Source organism: Plecotus auritus, assembly GCF_963455305.1.
Source record: "Plecotus auritus genome assembly, chromosome: 9".
Taxonomy (NCBI): domain Eukaryota; kingdom Metazoa; phylum Chordata; class Mammalia; order Chiroptera; family Vespertilionidae; genus Plecotus; species Plecotus auritus.
Window position 1 is genome coordinate 1,735,748 of NC_137783.1, and position 19,031 is coordinate 1,754,778.

The 19,031-nt window shown below is 64.8% G+C and overlaps 1 protein-coding gene across 1 annotated transcript in view; it reads right to left on the reverse strand.

The window, feature by feature from the left end:
* Positions 1–12,058: 12,058 nt before the first annotated feature.
* Positions 12,059–19,031, reverse strand: part of CHST15 (carbohydrate sulfotransferase 15) — a 43,274-nt gene continuing 36,301 nt past the window's right edge. The window contains 4 exon segments of the mRNA XM_080641791.1: positions 12,059–13,988; positions 13,990–14,090; positions 14,925–15,072; positions 16,858–17,014. Coding sequence (XP_080497917.1) covers positions 13,899–13,988; positions 13,990–14,090; positions 14,925–15,072; positions 16,858–17,014 — 496 coding nt within the window. The 3' untranslated portion in view covers positions 12,059–13,898.

Genomic DNA, 19,031 nt, shown 5'->3' on the forward strand with positions numbered 1-19,031 from the left:
AGCCACGTGGTCAAATGCAGCCGAGGCGCCGCTGCCTCTCAAGCAGAGGGAAGCAGGTGCTGCTCCCAGAGGCGGTGCTGGAAAGAATGTGGGGGGCGGGGAGAAAAGGGGGTGCTGCACCTCGGAGCAGACTGGCCTGGGGGTTAAGCCAGGTAAGGGGCTGCGCAGGGCCCAGGTTCCTGTGCAGGGCCCAGATGGAGGACGTGGGGAAGCGGTCAGCTCGCTGCGCCCGCAGCCCACCCGCGCCCGCAGCCCACCCGCGCCCGCCCTCTCCGCCCAGTGCGAGCCCTGGCTGAGCGCCTCGGCTGTGCCAGGCTGGCGGGAGGCAGGAGGAGGCCTCACGGCTCCTGGCGGCTCTGGCAGCGTGCCTCTCCCTGGGGCTTCTAGAAGGATCCAGACACATATATAATTTCAGGCTTTCCTTACTTTTCCCGTCTGGCACTGAAACCCAAGCCCTAAGCATTGAACACAAACAAGAGGAAACTCAATCCCCTTCGCTCCACGGCGCTGGGACGGCACCGCGTGGTTTCGATCTCCTGCGAAGAAAACAGCCCCGTGTGGGGCCGGGTCGCCCTGGGCCAGGAGGCCGGTGCCCACTCCCCGGCAGGGACAAGGCTCGGGCAGCGCCAGGTTCCGACTGGGTCCGGCCGCAGCAGATGGAGGTCACTGAGCGTTTCAGGTGGAAAATCGGAGTGTTCCAGAGCTTAAGAAAATGTCATACGCCTCCCAATCTAGCACCTATGAATGCATGTATGTATGCCTCAGGTTACATGCCAGGTAGTCTACTGAGCACGCCTCAACTATCAATTCACTAGAGGCCAGGTGCACGAAACGTGGGCACGGGCAGGGTCTGTGGGGTGACCTGCAGGGCGATCGGGGGCCCCCTGCTGGCACCCGCCTTGGCCGGCCTGGGGCCTGTAGGCTAGGGGCAGCCCCGGCATCGTGTGTCTGCCCCCTGGTGGTCAGTGCACGTCACCGTGACTGGTCGTTCGCCATTCGGTCTATTTGCATATTAGGCTTTTATTATTTAGGGTTGGTCCCATTTACAGAGGACGAAGCCAAGGTGTGGGAGCCCAGGTCCCTTTGGGCTGAGTGGCAGCACAGGAGCTGACGGGCTGGTGGTGTGCCAGGCAGGGCCAGCGCTGGGACTGAGCGCGGAGCTGGCTGAGAGCCACAGGCCCCACGGTGACCGTGACCGGCCCAGTGGCCGGAGGACAGAGGGGAGGGGCAGCCTTCTCACAGGACCTCGGCCCATCAGCCAGGACGGGCGGTGGGAGAGAGGGGGCGCAGCCAGGAGGGAGGGAGGGGGCTGGCTGAGACCTCCCAGGGCTTCCTCTCTGGGGGAGCAAACTGGGTCCTGGCAGGGGCCCAGCGGGGAGTGGGGAGCGGGGAGCAGGGAGAGGGGAGCGGGGAGAGGGGAGAGGGGAGCGGGGAGAGGGGAGAGGGGAGCAGGGAGCAGGGAGCAGGGAGAGGGGAGCGGGGAGATGGGAGCAGGGAGCAGGAGAGGGGAGCAGGGAGTGGGGAGAGGGGAGCAAGGAGAGGGGAGAGGGGAGCAAGGAGAGGGGAGAGGGGAGAGGGGAGAGCGGGGAGAGGGGACAGGGGAGAGGGGACAGGGGAGCGGGGAGAGGGGAGAGGGGACAGGGGAGCGGGGAGCGGGGAGCGGGGAGCGGGGAGAGGGGAGAGGGGACAGGGGAGCGGGGAGAGGGGAGCGGGGAGAGGGGAGCGGGGAGAGGGGAGCGGGGAGAGGGGACAGGGGAGAGGGGACAGGGGAGAGGGGACAGGGGACAGGGGAGAGGGGAGCGGGGAGAGGGGAGAGGGGAGAGGGGACAGGGGAGAGGGGAGCGGGGAGAGGGGAGCAGGGAGCAGGGAGAGGGGAGAGGGGAGAGGGGAGCGGGGAGAGGGGAGCAGGGAGAGGGGAGCAGGGAGAGGGGAGCGGGGAGAGGGGAGCGGGGAGCGGGGAGAGGGGAGCGGGGAGAGGGGAGCGGGGAGAGGGGAGAGGGGAGAGGGGAGAGGGGACAGGGGACAGGGGACAGGGGAGAGGGGACAGGGGACAGGGGAGAGAGGAGCGGGGAGCGGGCCTCGAGCCTTGGGGGGCGCAGACTCGGGCTCCCAGCCTTGCACTCTTCCTGGGAAGCCACCTCCCACACTCGGAGCCGCTGCGGCTCATTCCCGGGGCCGGGCTGCCCTCTGCTGGGCTGCGGGGCCCTCACAGCCCCTCAGGCCCCTCTGAGGTCGGTGCTCCCCTCGCCGGAGGGAGGGCCCCGCACAGGCACCTCGGGCCCACCCCTGACTGGATGGAGAACTCTACTCGGGACGCTGCCCGTGAGCCCCTGCTGGAATCCTGCACACGGTGTGGGGGGATGTTCGTGCCGGGGCGGGGGGTGGGGGGGGAGGTGGTGGGTGCAGCGGGTAAAGGCTGAGCTCCCCCCGCCCCCCCGCCGCCCCGGCCTGTCAGGGTCCCCCGGGTGTCTGGGGGTCACAAGAGTGCTGCGCCACCTAAAGGCAGGCTGTCCGAGGGGCTGCCGGCGGGACGGGCTCGAGGCCGGTTGGAGGCGCCCTGGGACCTCAGCGCCGCACGAACTCGGGCTGCGCCCGGCCCACGGTGGGAGCAGGGGAGATGGCGCTGCCCGGGAACTAGGAGCCGTTTCCTGCTAATGCCATGGCTGGGGTCACTCCGGGTCAAAGCGCTGCCTCAGGTGCCTGCACACCTGGCCCCAGGCGGTTCCAGAGGGTCAGAGGGCCAGAGGGTCAGAGGGTCAGAGGATCAGAGGGCCAGAGGGTCAGAGGGTCAGAGGGCCAGAGGGTCAGAGGGCCAGAGGGTCAGAGGGTCAGAGGGCCAGAGGGTCAGAGGGCCAGAGGGCCAGAGGGTCAGAGGGCCAGAGGGCCAGAGGGTCAGAGGGCCAGAGGGCCAGAGGGTCAGAGAATCAGAGGGCCAGAGGGTCAGAGAATCAGAGGGTCAGAGGGCCAGAGGGCCAGAGGGTCAGAGGGCCAGAGGGCCAGAGGGTCAGAGAATCAGAGGGCCAGAGGGCCAGAGGGCCAGAGGGTCAGAGGGTCAGAGAATCAGAGGGTCAGAGGGCCAGAGGGCCAGAGGGTCAGAGAATCAGAGGGTCAGAGGGCCAGAGGGCCAGAGGGTCAGAGGGTCAGAGAATCAGAGGGTCAGAGAATCAGAGGGTCAGAGGGCCAGAGGGTCAGAGGGCCAGAGGGTCAGAGAATCAGAGGGTCAGAGGGCCAGAGGGCCAGAGGGTCAGAGGGCCAGAGGGTCAGAGAATCAGAGGGTCAGAGGGCCAGAGGGCCAGAGGGTCAGAGGGCCAGAGGGCCAGAGGGTCAGAGGGCCAGAGGATCAGAGGGTCAGAGGGCCAGAGGGCTAGAGGGTCAGAGAATCAGAGGGCCAGAGGGTCAGAGAATCAGAGGGCCAGAGGGCCAGAGGGTCAGAGGGTCAGAGGCCCCGCTGACCGCCTCTCAAGACCCGGCCCTGGCTCCAGCGGCCGCTGGGCCCTGCGTGTTGGGGGAGAAAGCCTAGCTCTCCTCCCGCCGCCCTGGGGACCCCGCCTCCGCCGCCCTGGGCTGCCATTGACACGGCACGGCCTCCAGGCCACGCTCCGCCTCCCCAGCCTAGGACTGAACGTGGGCCGAGCCCCGTTCTCTCATCACAGAAGCCGAACCCGGTCACCTGGCAGGGTCCGACGCTCGGCCTCCGGCTCATCCTCCACAGGGGACCCCGTTTCTCTGTGGCCCAGGCCCCCTCCTGGCTGCAGGCGAAACAGAAATGGCCTGTGCGTCGGCACCGCCCCCCCATCCGCCCCGTCTCAGCTCAGGCCCGATCCCCAGGCGTCACTGCCTGCCCCTCCCCGCACCTGGAGCCGCCCCGTCCAGTCTCTGGTCCCCTCCCCGCGCGTCCAGGGGCGACCTCCTCCACCCCCTGCATGGCAGCCGGCCGAGCCAGCGAGCGGGGCTCCCACGGAGCCTCTGCCCCATGTCGTCACTATTTACATTTCAACCGTTAATGAAACTGGGGGCGGTGGGACGGACAGACGCAGCCCCTGCATCGGCGGGAAGTCCCGGGGCGGGCTGCTCGCTGCTTACCTGTTGTCCTGCGTCCCCGAGGCCAGCGCCCTCCTGAGGACAGACGCCGTCCTGCTCAGGCCACGGGCCCGCCCCGGCGCCCGAGGGCATCAGCATGGGCTCTGCGAGCCCCTGCGGGCTCTGCCAGGGCGTCCGGAAGTGACGCGGGGCCACGCCAGGGACAGGGCTCACACACGCTGCTCCGAGGCTCCTGAACAGGAGCAGACCCCCTGCCCCTGAGGCTCAGCCCCCGCCTGGGTGAGAGGCATCGTCTCACACACACACACACACACACACACACACTCTCACACACGTGCCTGTTCACACAGAGACAGACGCACAAACACTCTCCCACACGTGCACATTCACACACACAGACACACACACATAAACACATGCACAAACACACACTCATTGACACATACACACTCACACATACAAACACATACTCTCACACACAGACACACAAGTGCACACAGGTTTAACTCCTTCTCTCTCCTCCCTGGCCCGGTGTCTGGCCTGGGGGTGTCGGCAGGGAGTGGGGCGCGTGGGCATCTGTGGATCTCCCATGCGCTGCCGCAGAGGAAGGCCGATTACGAAGCTGATCTGTGAGGAGGGGCTGACGCTGTGCTCTCAACGCTGGGACATGTGAAAGGGCGGCGAGCGGAAGGCACGACCTGGCTCGCGGACGGTGGGTCCTGCCCCGGTCCCCGGGCCACTGCCAGTCCCAGCAATGGTCAGGGCGCCAGGAGAACGCTGGGATGTGCTGAGAGCACACAGGAACCGTGGAGATGCAAATCAATACATGTGAATCCACGTGGATGCAAATCAATACATTAAACATAAACAAATACATGTAAACATAAATACATATAAATATAAATAAATACACGTGAATGTAGATAAATACACGTGAATGTAATTAATACACGTGAATGTAAATACACGTGAATGTAGATAAATACACGTGAACATAGATAAATATACGTGAATGTAATTAATACACGTGAATGTAAATACACGTGAATGTAGATAAATACACGTGAATGTAGATAAATACATGTGAATGTAAATAAATACATTAAATGTAAACAAATACATGTAAACGTGAATACATATAAATATAAATAAATACACGTGAACGTAAATAAATACACGTGAACGTAAATACACGTGAATGTAAATACACGTGAATGTAAATAAATACACGTGAATGTAGATAAATACACGTGAATGTAGATAAATACATGTGAATGTAATTAATACACGTGAATGTAGATAAATACACGTGAATGTAGATAAATACACTGGAGGTGACAGAAAATCTCCCTTTTGTTCTGAATTTCAGGGCACACCCCGTGGCAGGGCGCAGGCGCAGGGCAGGGGGAGGAGCGCCCCCTGGTGGAGGCCACGCCGCCTGCTTGCAGGCCATCCACTCCCCAGAGCCTGGGGCCGGCTCTCCGGAGGGGCCAGGGCAGGGGGGGGGGGGGGGGTAGCTGCCTCATCTCCCCGGGGAAGGTGCTCACGCGTTTGCACGTTACTTTACATTATTCATAAATGTCCAGCAGTCCCCAGGCCGGAGCCGCCCTTTCCCCGGGGGGCACTATGGCCATCATGGTGCCTGGCCTGCGGGCCGGCTCCCCGAAGCAGGGGTGGGCTGAGCCTGCAGACCAAAAAGCAGGAGGGGTGCACTTCGGAGGGCTGCCACCCCCCCACACACACACACACACATCACAGCACCTTCAGAACAACGCTCCTGATTGGCTGAGCGGAGGCCTCAGGCCTTCCACCCCTTGGGCGCCTTCTGACTGGGGTCACCCTTGGTCCCCGGGAGCTCCCTGGCTCAGTGGGAGGTGGGCGGGGCGACAGGAAGTCCAGCGAGCAGTCAGATGGGCGATGGACATCCTCTATGGTGACCCTCCGGTTGGGGTCGGCAAACTCATTAGTCAACAAGCCACAGTTTGCCGACCACTGGCGGGCATCCTGCCTGCAGTGCCCACGGGGGCCACACGGGGGCAGCCTAGCATAGGGCTGCGTTTGGGTGCCTCCTGCTCCTGGACACCCCTTCCCTCATTTCCTCTGTGAAACGCCTCAGGAAGGTACGCAGCTTCCGGGAGAGGACAGGTTTCCAAAAGGCATCAAAAGACGAGTAGATCCCAGAGGGCCCTCGACATCCTCCAGGCCCCACCCCGGCCAGTAGCTGGGGAAACGGAGGCTCAGACAAGTTCAACGTGGTGCCGACGTCCTCCAGCAGCCTGGCTCCCAGTTCAGGCCTCTCCAGGCACCCTCGGCCCGCCCTTCCCGTCGAGAGCACCCCGCTGGGTGTGAACACGGAGCACGGCGAGAACGCCAAGAAGGGCTCCTGGGGACCAACTGGGCTCAAAAACAAACCAAAAAGAAAGCAAACAAACAGGGGGAAAAACAACAACAAAAAACGAGCCATGGGCCTTGCAAACCGAGCTGCCGGAGAAGCCTGCGCCCGTGTGCCCGCCCCTGAGCGGCCCTTACGCAGGACTTCCGGGACTCCTACTTCAATCAGCAGGACTGAGACGCCCCTGTCCAATGGGAGCTCCTCAGCTGTATCCCCCCCCCCCCCCCCGCCCCCATCAACCTCTTCACCAACCAATCAGATAGGCTCCATTCTGACCAATCAGGACCGTGAGTTTTGGACCAATCAAACGGCGAGGATTTGAAGTCCTCATTTGCATGAGGACGGACTAATCAGGGACCCGGGGGTGGGGCCCTTCTGTCTATATAAGTGAGCTCCCCGCTGGCCCTGGGCTAGTCCCCTTTCCTTCCCTCCCCGCGACCGGAGGCTGTTTCCTTGGCTGCAGCTGAAACACTGAAGGTGAAATGTTAATGGGGGCCAGGGGAGGGGCAGCCGCCACCACACCCCCCAGGGGTGCGCCCCACACTGGGGCTTCCTGTCGGCGTTGAATTGGTGCCAATGACCACCCGTTGACCTGGGGGTAGGCATCTCCAGAATTCGCTGTCTAGATGGGAGATGGAAACACACACAGGAGTGCAGGGTCAGACAGAAAGGAACCAATGCCACATGAGGTGGAGAGGGACTGAGAAACGGGAGAGATCTCGTGTAGGTCAGGAGGGGAGAGGAGGGCGGGGTCCAGGAGGCCACCCTGGAGGAGGCAGCACTGGAATTGGCCTTGGGTGGAGGAAGAAGCGGATACGGTTGGATTCCGGGTGGAGTGGCGGCCTGGGCAAAGGCAGGGAGGCCGAAACGTCAGAGCATCGGTGCCCTCTTAGCGGACGCAGGAAATTCCAGGCCAGACGCAGAGGTCCGCCCGCGCCCCAGCTCCCGGCAGGCCGCCTTTGGAAGCGGGGCCGCCTTGGCTGTGGGATCTTCCTGAATTCCATCACGGTGAAAATGCAGAAAATGGCAGTGCTCCACATGAGCTCATGTGGAGGTGGGAGTAAACACGTGGTCTCCATGGCAACTGTGGGGCCGTGCTTTGCCCCTCTGAGTTCTGGAGGCCAGCCCCGAGGAGGCAGGCGGCCACTCCCCATTCCTCGGCCATGACTCGGACCGCGGTGGCCGCAGAGCTGCTGGCCACGGGGCCCCTTACGGACCCCAGAACCGGCTCCTCAGCGTGCGGTGGGGGCCATGGAGCCCAGGGCCACCTGCTCAGCCTACAAAGTCAGGGCTCCCGCGAGGGCAGCGGCCCCCATCAGCTGCGCTCCCTGCCTTCCAGGGTGCAGGATGGAGGCAGTGAGGCGGTGGCAACGCTCGGCGCCCGAAGGGACGCAGGGGCTGTGGGGCTGCTCCGACCAGGAAGGGCCTGGAAGATGCCGCCTGGCCCTGACCTCCGCCCCCAGCGTCTGCTGGGCCTCCTGCCCGCCCGCCTGAGGCTCGGCCCCCCTCCCGGCAACCGCCTCCTGGAAGCTCAGGCTTCAGGACTCAGCGGTCAGAGGTGAGAAGAGGAAGGCCCGAGGGCTTGCCCTGGAGCCCACAGACCTGGATCAAGGCCCGGCTCTGGTCCCCGTAGCTGGGGGGCTGGGGCTCCCTATTTGGCCCCCTGAGCCTCAGTTTCCCCACCTGGATAATGGTAAAACCAGAACAGACAGAACCCCTTCCTGAGATGGGGGGCGGGGGGGAGCCCAAGGAGGGCCCTCAGCCTGGGCCTGGCTCTCGGCAGCTGCTCAGTGACCGCAGGGGGCCCCTGTCCGCCCCACGTCCGGGCGGTGTCCAGGGCGTGCTCTCGGCTGCCCCGCGGGCGGCCCTGGGGTCGGTTTCGCATTCACAATAAATCCATCGTCGTCGTCCCGTCTTCCTCACGCCCGCCGTGTCCGACAGGGAACCGCCCTGAGATCCCAGCGCGTGCTCCGTGGAGGACGCCCCTCCACGCTGAGACATCACGGAGGACCCCAGAGAGCTCCCCTCGTGTTGACATCAACGACAGGTGCCACGTGGGAAACGGAAGGCGAGAGAGGCACGCACAGGCACGCACCAGCACACCGCCCACGGGCGGCCGGAGTGGCGGGGGACGCTGTGAACCCGGTCCCCTGCACATGCGCGGGGAGGGGGGGGCGTGCAGAGGGTGGAGGACGTCTTGGTTCATCTCCTCGAAGATCTCGGGGGTCCCCAGCCTCCCCCGACCCGCCTTGGCAAGCGCCGATGCAAACCAGGGAGTGGCTCTCTGCAGAGCAGGCGGAAAGCCAGCCTTGGGAGTCCCAGCACAGGAAGGAGGTCCCCTGGGGGCACGGCCCACGGCTGATGGGGCTCTGCCTCTGAGGGCTCTGCAGGCGGCCTCCCGCTCCTGCCCTTTAGGGAACCAAAGCCGGAAGCCAGCGCTGACGCATCACAGTGCGGTTTGGGCCCAGGAGATGACCCCGAGGTGACCTGCAGATGACCTGGAGGTTACCCAGAATGGCCCCCTGCAGACTCACGCTCAGAGAGAAGGCTCTGGCCCTCTCCTCTGAAGACAAAGGCGTGGCTGACCTTTAAATGCTTTAAGTAAAGACAAAGGTCTGAGCACGCACGCCGTGCGGGAGGGTTTCCCGCGCTCCCAGCTTGCCCAACGCGCTCTGTCATTACGGAGGCTTGGAGAGCGGAGGCCCGGCCTCCCCCTCGTGGACAGCAGCTCCCCCCGGCCTCCCCATCAATGCCCGGTGCAGGAACCAGCCCGGATCAGGACCCACCCCACCCCCACCCCCACGCCTGGCCCAGGGCCTGTGCAAAGTGCATGTGCAGAATGTGCTGCCAGAGCCGCACACGTGGGCTCCACATCGCCTAGCTGGACCGTGTCCCCTGGGGACCCTCGGGCCAGGCTGAGCCCAGGCGCTGAGTGGACGGCCCGAGCTGACCATGCCGACGTGCAGAGGGCCATAGGGAGGAGCAGGGGTGCAGCCGAGGGGGGCGGGGTGCTGCGACAGGGACAGAGCGGAGCCCTGCGGCTGGGCCCAGCCTGGGACCGTCAGGCACGACCCGTGAACATGAGGTCGGGGTCAGCCTCCCCCAGGCACCGCCCTGAGCTCTCGGCGGCAGGGAACATTCTGGTTGTGTAGCTTTCGCAAGCTGCTCCCTGGGATGCCTGACTGACTCACCGGCCCTGGACCTCAGACCTCAGCCCTGCCCTGTGGCTGAGGCGGGCCCGGGGACTGAGCACACCCTTAAAGGCACCCCGCAAGGCGCTGCCGCCCTCGCTGCACAAACAGCCCGGGAGGGGTGCGGGGGGCACCGGGCTCACCTGGGAGAAACGTGCAGAGTGACGGGCGATGGATTCCGGAGGCAGGCGGGCCTTTCCCGCTCACCTCACCCCCCTCTCTCCAGTGGTGGGACCCCCGCGGCCAGGAAGGCGCTCCGTCTCAGAGCAGGCGTGGCCGAAGCTGCCTGCCCACTCAGCCCGGCGTGGGCCCCACAGGGCACAGCCACAGGGGACAGGCCAGGGCGCCCACTCCTTCCCGGGACCGGCGGCCAGCTCCCTGGACCGCCCTCCCGTGATGGGCTGAGTAGCGGCCCGGGAGGGGTCCACGCGCGGCCCTGGGCCCTGCACGATGTCCCTCGCTCGAGCTGCGTCCTGGGACGGCGAGGGGCCTGCGGGGCTGCGGCTCAGAGCAGCCAAGGGTCCTCACAGGGGGCGGGGCAGGGGGCGGAGGGAGATCTGAAGATGCTGCACCGCAGGCGGGGCCCACACACTTGACAGCCCATGAGGCTGCCGCTGGGCTCTGACCCCGGAACTCGGAGGTGACACACTTGCTTTAAGCCACTCGGTTTGGGGTGACTTGTTACAGCAGCCACAGGACACCATGCAGCTCCTCAGGCCGACTGCTGTCCCTCCCCCAGGACTCCCCGTCCCTCCCCCAGGACCCCCCATCCCTCCCCCAGAACCCCCTGTCCCTCCCCCAGGACCCCCTGTCCCTCCTCCCAGGACCCCCTGTCCCTCCCCCAGAACCCCCTGTCCCTCCCCCAGGACCCCCTGTCCCTCCTCCCAGGACTCCCCGTCCCTCCCCCAGGACCCCCCATCCCTCCCCCAGAACCCCCCGTCCCTCCTCCCAGGACCCCCTGTCCCTCCCCCAGGACCTCCTGTCCCTCCCCCAGAACCCCCTGTCCCTCCTCCCAGGAACCGCTGTCCCTCCCCCAGAACCCCCTGTCCCTCCCCCAGGACCCCCTGTCCCTCCTCCCAGGAACCGCTGTCCCTCCTTCCAGGAACCGCTGTCCCTCCCCCAGAACACCCTGTCCCTCCTCCCAGGAACCGCTGTCCCTCCTTCCAGGAACCGCTGTCCCTCCCCCAGAACCCCCTGTCCCTCCCCCAGGACCCCCTGTCCCTCCTCCCAGGAACCGCTGTCCCTCCTTCCAGGAACCGCTGTCCCTCCCCCAGGACCCCCTGTCCCTCCCCCAGAACCCCCTGTCCCTCCTCCCAGGACCCCCTGTCCCACCTTCCAGGAACTGCTGTCCCTGCTACCCCCCAGGGAGCCTGCGGGCGAGGTTCTGGGAAAGACCAGGCTCTGCCCGCCCACAGGCCACGCCGCCCACAGGGTGGATTTCTGCGCCCGCCACGCCGCCCACACGCCTGTCCCTGCGGGATGAGGCCCGAGGTGCCTCCAGGAGCCGGCCTTGGCCTGGGGTCCCCGTGGGGTCATCTGGGGAGAGGCCATTCCGAGGGAGACTGACATTAGACGCATGCGCCTCAGCAGAATGTTCCGAGAGCTGGCTCCTGAGCGGGGGCCACACCGAGGGAAAGGGACTCGTCAATCAGCCCTCAAGACCCACCCGCCTGTCTGTCCCCGTCCACCCCCGTCCCCGCCCCCCCAATTCTGCTTAGACACATCCTCTGCCGGCAAAGCTGCTCCTGGCTCTATTGTCAAGAGATGGGGTCCCCTCACTTCCAGGTCTGGACTCACCGGCCCCCCTTCCCCCAACATACCCCGGGGTGGGGGGCAGCGCTGGCGAGAGAGGCTCCCCCAGAGTGGTCTCTCCAGAACTGGGGGACCAACCAGAGTCCCCACCGCCCCCAGATGGCCTGGCCTTCCAAACCCCACACTTGAGACAACCCCAGGACAGCCCAGGACCTGAGTGTCCACAGGGACACGGGTCTCAGACTCCCAGCCCCGGAGCCAGGCGGGCGGTGGGGACGGGGGAGCAGCCTGCGGGGAGCGGAGGGCCGGGGGTCATTCAACCTGTGAACCCAGCACTGGGCCCGTCTGGGGTCAGGGCAGACCCTCACCCCCAGCTCACCCCGCAGGCCCGCAGAGCCCCCGGTCACACCCGACCCCTCTCTCTGGGATCCTGCCTCCCTCCGCGGTCACCCTAGGGACCAGGCAGGGGAGGCTGACCTCTGGCCTCCCCGGCAGCAGTCACACACGCAGACACCAGAGCACCCCGAGGCTCAGCAGAGCAAGGAAGAGCCTGCGCTTCCGGTCCCCGTCTGGGCCCACGTTTAATTCCGGCAGAAAGTACAGCGTCACGTGGTTCACCCGACAGCGCACGGGACGCAGGGAGGACGATGCGCAGGGCCCCCCGCCCGCGGCTTGGCAGGGCGCAGGAGGTGGGTGCCAGGTGGGGAGGCACGCCCCGTTCGCTTTGGTTTGGGGGGGGGGGGAGGGCTCCAGGGCCACCGCTCAGTACGGCGTCACCAAGAACGGGCCTCGAAGCAGAGAGCGAAGGCCTGCCCTCGGGGGTGGCCCTGGCAGACCCCGCGTCCGCGCGTCACGGCGGGCACGGGCGGACGGGCCTGGCGTATACCAGGACCCGCCCAATGAACCCGTGGCGCTGGGACCAACGCCGGCGTGTGCTTCTGTGAGAAGCAGAATTGGGCTGCACGCACTCACATGCGGAGGAGGGTGTGTGCGAAGAGTCCGTGGCCACGGCCGGGCTGAAGAGCAGGATCCCAGGGAACGTGGAAAGTCCGCGGGCAGAGATGTGAGTCCCGGGGGCGCTGTGTCCAGAGCGGGGAGCCGGGGGCCGCATCAGCCACAGAACCGGAGGGAACCCACTCCTAACATGCACCCGTGCACACACGCGTGCACACACGCACGCACACGTGTGCTGCAAATAAATACACACACACTGCCGTCCCTGCCGCCCGCTGTGCTGGGGCCAGACCTCCCGTGGCTGGAGCTCCGTGCCCCGCGGCTGCGAGAGGAAGGCGGGGACTGTCCCTGGAAGCGGGTGTCAGGACACGGCCCCTCGGTGGCAGGAACGGCCAGGCGCGGGGCCCCGAGACCCTGCGCTCGCCTCCCACGGGCTGTGCGCTCCCACGGCAGGAAGACGGCGCCGGGTGGAGGCTGAGCGCATCGTCACACTGGAGCGACGATGGCTGTGGGGTGTTGAGGCCTGCCGGGTGGGTGTGGGGCGCTGACGCGCTCCGACTCGGCGTCCGGGACCTCAGAGAGCTCCGGTCTGGACCACAGGCAGCCTCCCGACAGCACTCGAGCACGAAGCTCCGCTGGGTCCCCGGGCGGGTGCCCAGTGGGCTCAGGGCCCCCCTCGATCCTTCCCCATCGCCTCCAAGAAGCGACGAGGCCTTCAGCCCGCCCACGGGCACAGCAGGCCCAGAAGGTTCTCCTGGGGATCCCAGCGCTCCACGCTCGGCCCCTGGGGCTCACGCCCTGAGTTTCTGCATCAGGACAGGGTGTCTTGTTGCCTGGGACCTGAGTCTGGCAGAGCAGGTGAGCAACAGAGCCCGTGGCGGCCAAACTGAAAGTCCACCCCGCCCCCGCCCCGCCCCCTGGGGCCCCAGCAGCCAGAACTGAAAGTGCAGCCCCGGCCGCTCCTAATTCCCATGGGTGTGCGGCCCCGACGCTGCTCAGCCACAGCCGGTCCCCCCCGCCATCCCGACCGGGTTCTGCTGCAGTTACACGGGGAACAAGCTCTGAGCAAAGCCCTGCGGAGGGGAGAGCCGGGCTGGCCGTGAGAGCTCTCCGTCTGACGGGGAGCCCCCGCTCCCCCCCACACACCCAGCGGGTTTGTGTCTGAAGAGGCCGGGGGCTGACTTCGGAGTAAAAGGGACGAAACAAAGCATCTCCGCCCCCCGGGGAGTCAGCGGCCCACCGAGTGTGTCAGAGCCCAGTGAGACCTGTGGGTCCTGGCAGGCCCCGTGGGGTGACCTCCAGCGTGACCTGCACGATGACCTCCAGCGTGACCTCCAGGCAGACCCTGGCCTCGAGGGGGCACTGCAGGCCACGAGGTGGGGCCTCCGGTGGCCTCCAGGGGAGGAGCCTCGTGAGGGGCCGGTGGCCGGCTGTGACATCGCCAAGGACTCCGGCAGGTCCCACGGGCCAGTGCCCGGGGCAGGAGCCTCGGACGTGGGGCTCCTCGCGCTGAGTCCCCGGCTCCCGCGCAGGGAGAGGTCTGCAGTCACCGCGACGGCGCCCCGGCCTCACGTCTTCCTCCAGGCGAACGCCTCGTCGGCGAGGACCTGCGCCAGCCGGGCGTTGAAGGGCCCGTAGAAGTCCCGCAGGAGCCGCTGGGGTGAGCGGCCACATGGGCCCCAGGCTGCGGTCCTCGGGGCGCCGGGCGTTGGAGGCGGGGCTCCTGGTCATCAGGGCCTCCTGCTTCTCGCTCAGCGGCCCTGGAGCGCAGGGGACAGAGGCTGAGGGGCTGCAGGGGCGCCGGGCGGGGGGGGGGGGGCAGGCCTCCCGCCGCTTCCTGCGGAGACAGAGCCTTCCCGCGCCCTTCAGCGGCGGGACCCCCGTCACCCACCTGTGCACCTGCTGAGACGCCCACCCGCCCGCCACTCCACCGGGGAACAGGCCGCAGCTTCTCTCCCTCCAGGGGACTGCCCGTCCCTCCCCGGGGCCCCACCCCACACCACGCACAGCTGGTGCCGAATGGCCTCCAAGCTCAGCCTGGCCCTGCCCATCCTGACCATCCCTCCCTGCCCATCCCTCCCAGCCCTACCCATCCCTGCCCTGCCCGCCCATCCCTGCCCATCCCTGCCTATCCCTCCCTGCCCATCCCTACCCATCCTCCCGGCCCTACCCATCCCTGCCCATCCCTGCCTATCCCTCCCGGCCCTACCCATCCCTACCCATCCCTGCCCATCCCTGCCCATCCCTGCCCATCCCCTACCCATCCCTGCCCATCCCTCCCAGCCCTACCCATCCCATCCCTCCCTGCCCATCCTTGCCTATCCCTCCCAACCCTACCCATCCCTGCCCATCCCTGCCCATCCCTACCCATCCCTGCCCATCCCTACCCATCCCGCCCATCACTTCACTGGGGAACAGGCCGCAGCTTTCTCCCTCCAGGGGACCGCCCGTCCCTCCCTGAGACCCACCCCACACCACGCACAGCTGGTGCCAAATGGCCTCCCAGCTCAGCCCATCCCTGCCTGGCCCTGCCCATCCCTGCCTGGCCCTGCCCATCCCTGCCCACAAGCTCCAGCGACCTTCGACCTCCGTACCGAGGCTGAGGAACTGGCAGACCCTCCGCATGGTGGACTTGACGTCGGACGCGTGGTCCTCCAGGCGCAGGACGAGGAGCTGCTCCCTGTCAAACACGGCGAGCCAGTCCAGCAGGTACACGGCGTACAGCCCCACCTGCAGCCGCACCTGGACGGGAGGAAGGCAGCCTGTTCCAGGGCAGCTCCCGGCCCGCGCCGCCCGGTGCGCGGTGTCAGGGGCCAAACCCCAGGAGGGCCTAGCGAGCAAGCGACCGCAGACGCGGATTTTAAATGCTGCGCGTTCTTTTTTAGATATATTTATAGTATATTCTTTTATTTCTTTTTTTAGATATATTTTTATTTCAGATCAGCTGCCTCCTGCACGCCCCCTACTGGGGGTCAAGCCCGCAACCCAGGCCTGTGCCCTGACCGGGAATCGCACCCATGACCTCCTGGTTCCTAGGTCGACGCTCAACCACTGAGCCACACCCGCCGGGCACACCACGCAGGGTTTTTTTAATCCTCGTGACGACCCTGTGGGCGGCTCCACGGCACGGTTCACGTCCTGGTCAGGGCACATGCAGGGTGTGGGTTCGATCTCTGGTTGGGGTGAGTACGGGAGGCAACTGATCAATATTTCCCCTCTCTCCCTCTCCTTTCCCCTCTCTCTAAAATCAATAAAAACATATTTAAAACAGTAAAAAGCACCTGCCTCCTGCTGATTAAGATCTCTGCCCTCAGGGGCCCCATCCCCTGAGGTTCAAGGCTGTGGGCCCTGGCGCTGCACCCCGAGCCCACCCGTTACTAGTCTCTGGGTGCCAGGGACCCTCAGGAGCCCCCGTGCCTTCTCCGTGAGGTGGGCTGGATCTCAGGGCACCGGGGAGGACTGAGCAAGAGGGTGCCCTGGAGGAACCAGGACGGTGCCAGTTCAGTGAGGAACGAACCTGAATCCCTTCCCCTCCCAGGGACGGGGCTTCAAAACGTTTGATCTGAAAACCGTCCAGCGGCACGGACACGGACACGGACACGGGTGGCCACGCCCAGGAACTTCTCCCCCGGCCTCCCCATGTTTTCCTTCACAGCTGCAGCGCCAGCGGGGAAGCTGGAGGCAGGGCACGCCCTGTCCTCGCTGTGGGAGGAAGTGGCTGCGGGCATCCCGCCTCCGGGAGGCATTGAAGACAGGCCAGCCCCGGCCAGACAGCCCAGTGGTCAGAGTGGCCTCCCTACACCCCAAGGTTGCAGGGTCGATCCCCGGTCAGGGTGCATACAAGAAGCAACTGATAAATGCATAAAAGAGTGGAACAACAAATCGATGTTTCCCCTCTCTCTCTCTCTCTCTCTCTCTCTCTCTCTCTCATCACTCTCGCTCTCTCAAATCAGTAAATAAAAATCGAAAATAAAGTGACGACAGAGGACGGGCACACCCAGCTTGCTCTGTCCTGTGGCCAATGCACTGCTCTTCCGTTACGTGGCTTTACAAGGCAGACCTATCACCGCCTCTGAGTTACTCGCCCCTGGCGCGCCCACCTGGATGCGCCATCACCGAGCTCACCAACTTCTGTTTGTCTTTCTCACGCGCATCGGCCTTTCGTCAGCTACGTGAGGGCCCAGCCAATGGGTGAACAGCCACTCCTAAGCCTCACAGCAGCCTGGGAAAGTAGCCTCTCTCTCTCCCTCTCCCTTCCGCTCTGAAATCCATTACACACGCACACGCACACACACACACACACACACACACACACACGCACACACGCATGCACGCACACGCACACACGCACACACACACACGCACACACGCACGCACGCACGCACGCACACACGCACGCGCACACACAAAAAAAACCCTGCCTCCCGTGTTTATGCTGAAACCCCCAACACCACCCGCATCAGCAGTGGGGCGGGGGGGGGCGGGGGGGGCAGGGGGGCCCGCAGGCCAGGCTGGGGCGGCACGCACCGGCATGGCGTTGTTGAGGCTGTTGTTGTAGACGCAGGCGCGCAGCGAGGAGTCCAGCAGGCAGGACTCGAACAGCTGCAGCGCCTCCGTCACCTTCTCGTGGAAGTCCTCCGCCGACTTGTTGGAGCTCGCGAAGTACAGGTAGTCCGAGTACAGCCTGGAAACGGGAGACAGCGTCTCAGCGCCCAGAGCGGGCGTCGCTGTCCGGGGGCCGGGACACCAGCGCGCAATGACCGTGGGGCTTATTCCTTATTTTTTTTTTAAAAAATATAATTTATTGATATTTCACAGAGAGGAAGGGAGAGGGATAGAGAGCTAGAAACATCGATGAGAGAGAAACATCAATCAGCTGCCTCCTGCACACGCCCCACTGAGGATGTGCCCGCAACCAAGGTACATGCCCTTGACCGGAATCGAACCCGGGACCTTTCAGTCCACAGGCCGACGCTCTATCCACTGAGCCAAACCGGTTTCGGCGACCGTGGGGCTTATTCCTTAAAACGCTACCACCGTGTCTCTCGGTTCCTGCAGGTGAGCCGTTTTCCTGCTTCCCTTTTTAAAAAGATATGTTTTCATTGATGTCAGAGAGAAAGGGAGAGGGAGAGAGAGAGAAACATCCATGATGAGAGAGAATCATCCATCGGCTGCCTCTTGCACGCCCCACACTGGGGATGGAGCCCACAACCCAGCATGTGCCCTGACCGGGAATCGAACCCTGCCCTCCGGGTTCCTCGGTCGATGCTCAAACCACTGAGCCACACCGGCCGGGCCCTACTTACTTCCCTTCATGTGTCCCCTCCCTCTCACCCCCAGGCTCTCCTGGACTCAGACAGGTCCACACGGGCCCCGCACCCTCGTAGGCACGCACACACCTGTAGGCCTGTATGTTGGTGCCCACACATGGTCTGTCCATGCAGACCCCACCCACATATGCACACACCAAGCTCAGGGTCATTTGTGCGACAGCCTCGGAAACCCACGGAGAATCCAAACCCAGACTCCCAGGCAGGCTGCGCGTCCTCGTCAGCACCCCCTCCCTCCGAGGAGGGCAAAGGGGAAGCGCGGGCTCCCGCTTTCAGGGAGCAGGTCAGGGTCCCCCCGGAGGAGCAGGGGGACGCTGCAGAGGAATGTCTGCAGTCAGCAATGCCAGGACTCCCCACAACCACCTCCGGGGAAACAGAGTCAGGGAACCACCTTGGAGGGGGAGAGCCACTTGCTGGGTTAAAACTGCTCCGAGAATGTGGAGGCCAGCAAACGTATCAAGGATAAGCACCCAGCCCAGCCAGGGTTGAGCGTCCACCTAGGAACCAGGAGGTCGCGGTTCGATTCCCAGTCAGGGCACAGGCCCAGGTTGTGGGCTCCATCCCCAGTGAGGGGTGTGCAGGAGGCAGCCGATCCATGATTCTCTCCCATCATTGAGGTTTCTCTCTCTCCCCCTCTCCCTTCCTCTCTGCAATCAATTTTAAAAAAAACAAAAAAACACCAACATTAAAAAGATCCAATGTAAAGAGACCCCCCTAGACGTCAACGTTTTAGTCTTTAAAATCAACTCTACAGGAGACGTTCAGTCAACATCAACTCATAACAGAGCCGCAGGCACACGGATGCAACCTCGGGATGGATTAACAGAGGTAAGGCCTTGAGAATGTGGGAGGGTGTTGCTCGGTCCTCCCCCCCCCCCCCCCCCCGCCGCCACGGCAGGCCAGGACCCCTGGGGACACTTGTCTGAGCCGCTGCAGCCGAGGCGGGAAAGCTGTGCTGAGCCGAGAGATCCACCCGGGTTCTGAGGAACTGGCCGGTCCATGGAAGGTTCAGGAAGAAAGACGGGCTAGATTCAAGGGCAGATGTCTCAGCTGGGCTGTCCTGCATATAACGTGAGCGGCCGAGCAGCAGGACCCCAAAGCTGCAGGGGACAGGGCCCCGGGCGGAGCGAGGGCGAGGGACCCGGACACCCGGGCAGCCCCGAGTGTGGAGGTGGCAAGCCCCCTCCTGCAGAGCCAGCTCACTTTCTTGCTCTTAAATCATCCCAAACAGATGGGTGTCCCATCTGGCCAGGCCTGTTTCCAACAGCGATTCCAAATACAAGTCCCACGCATTCCAGCCTTCTGGGCTGCCGTTATTTTAAGAGGCGGCTGGGGCTGAGCGGGGTGGCGGCGGCCCGCGCCTGGTCCACG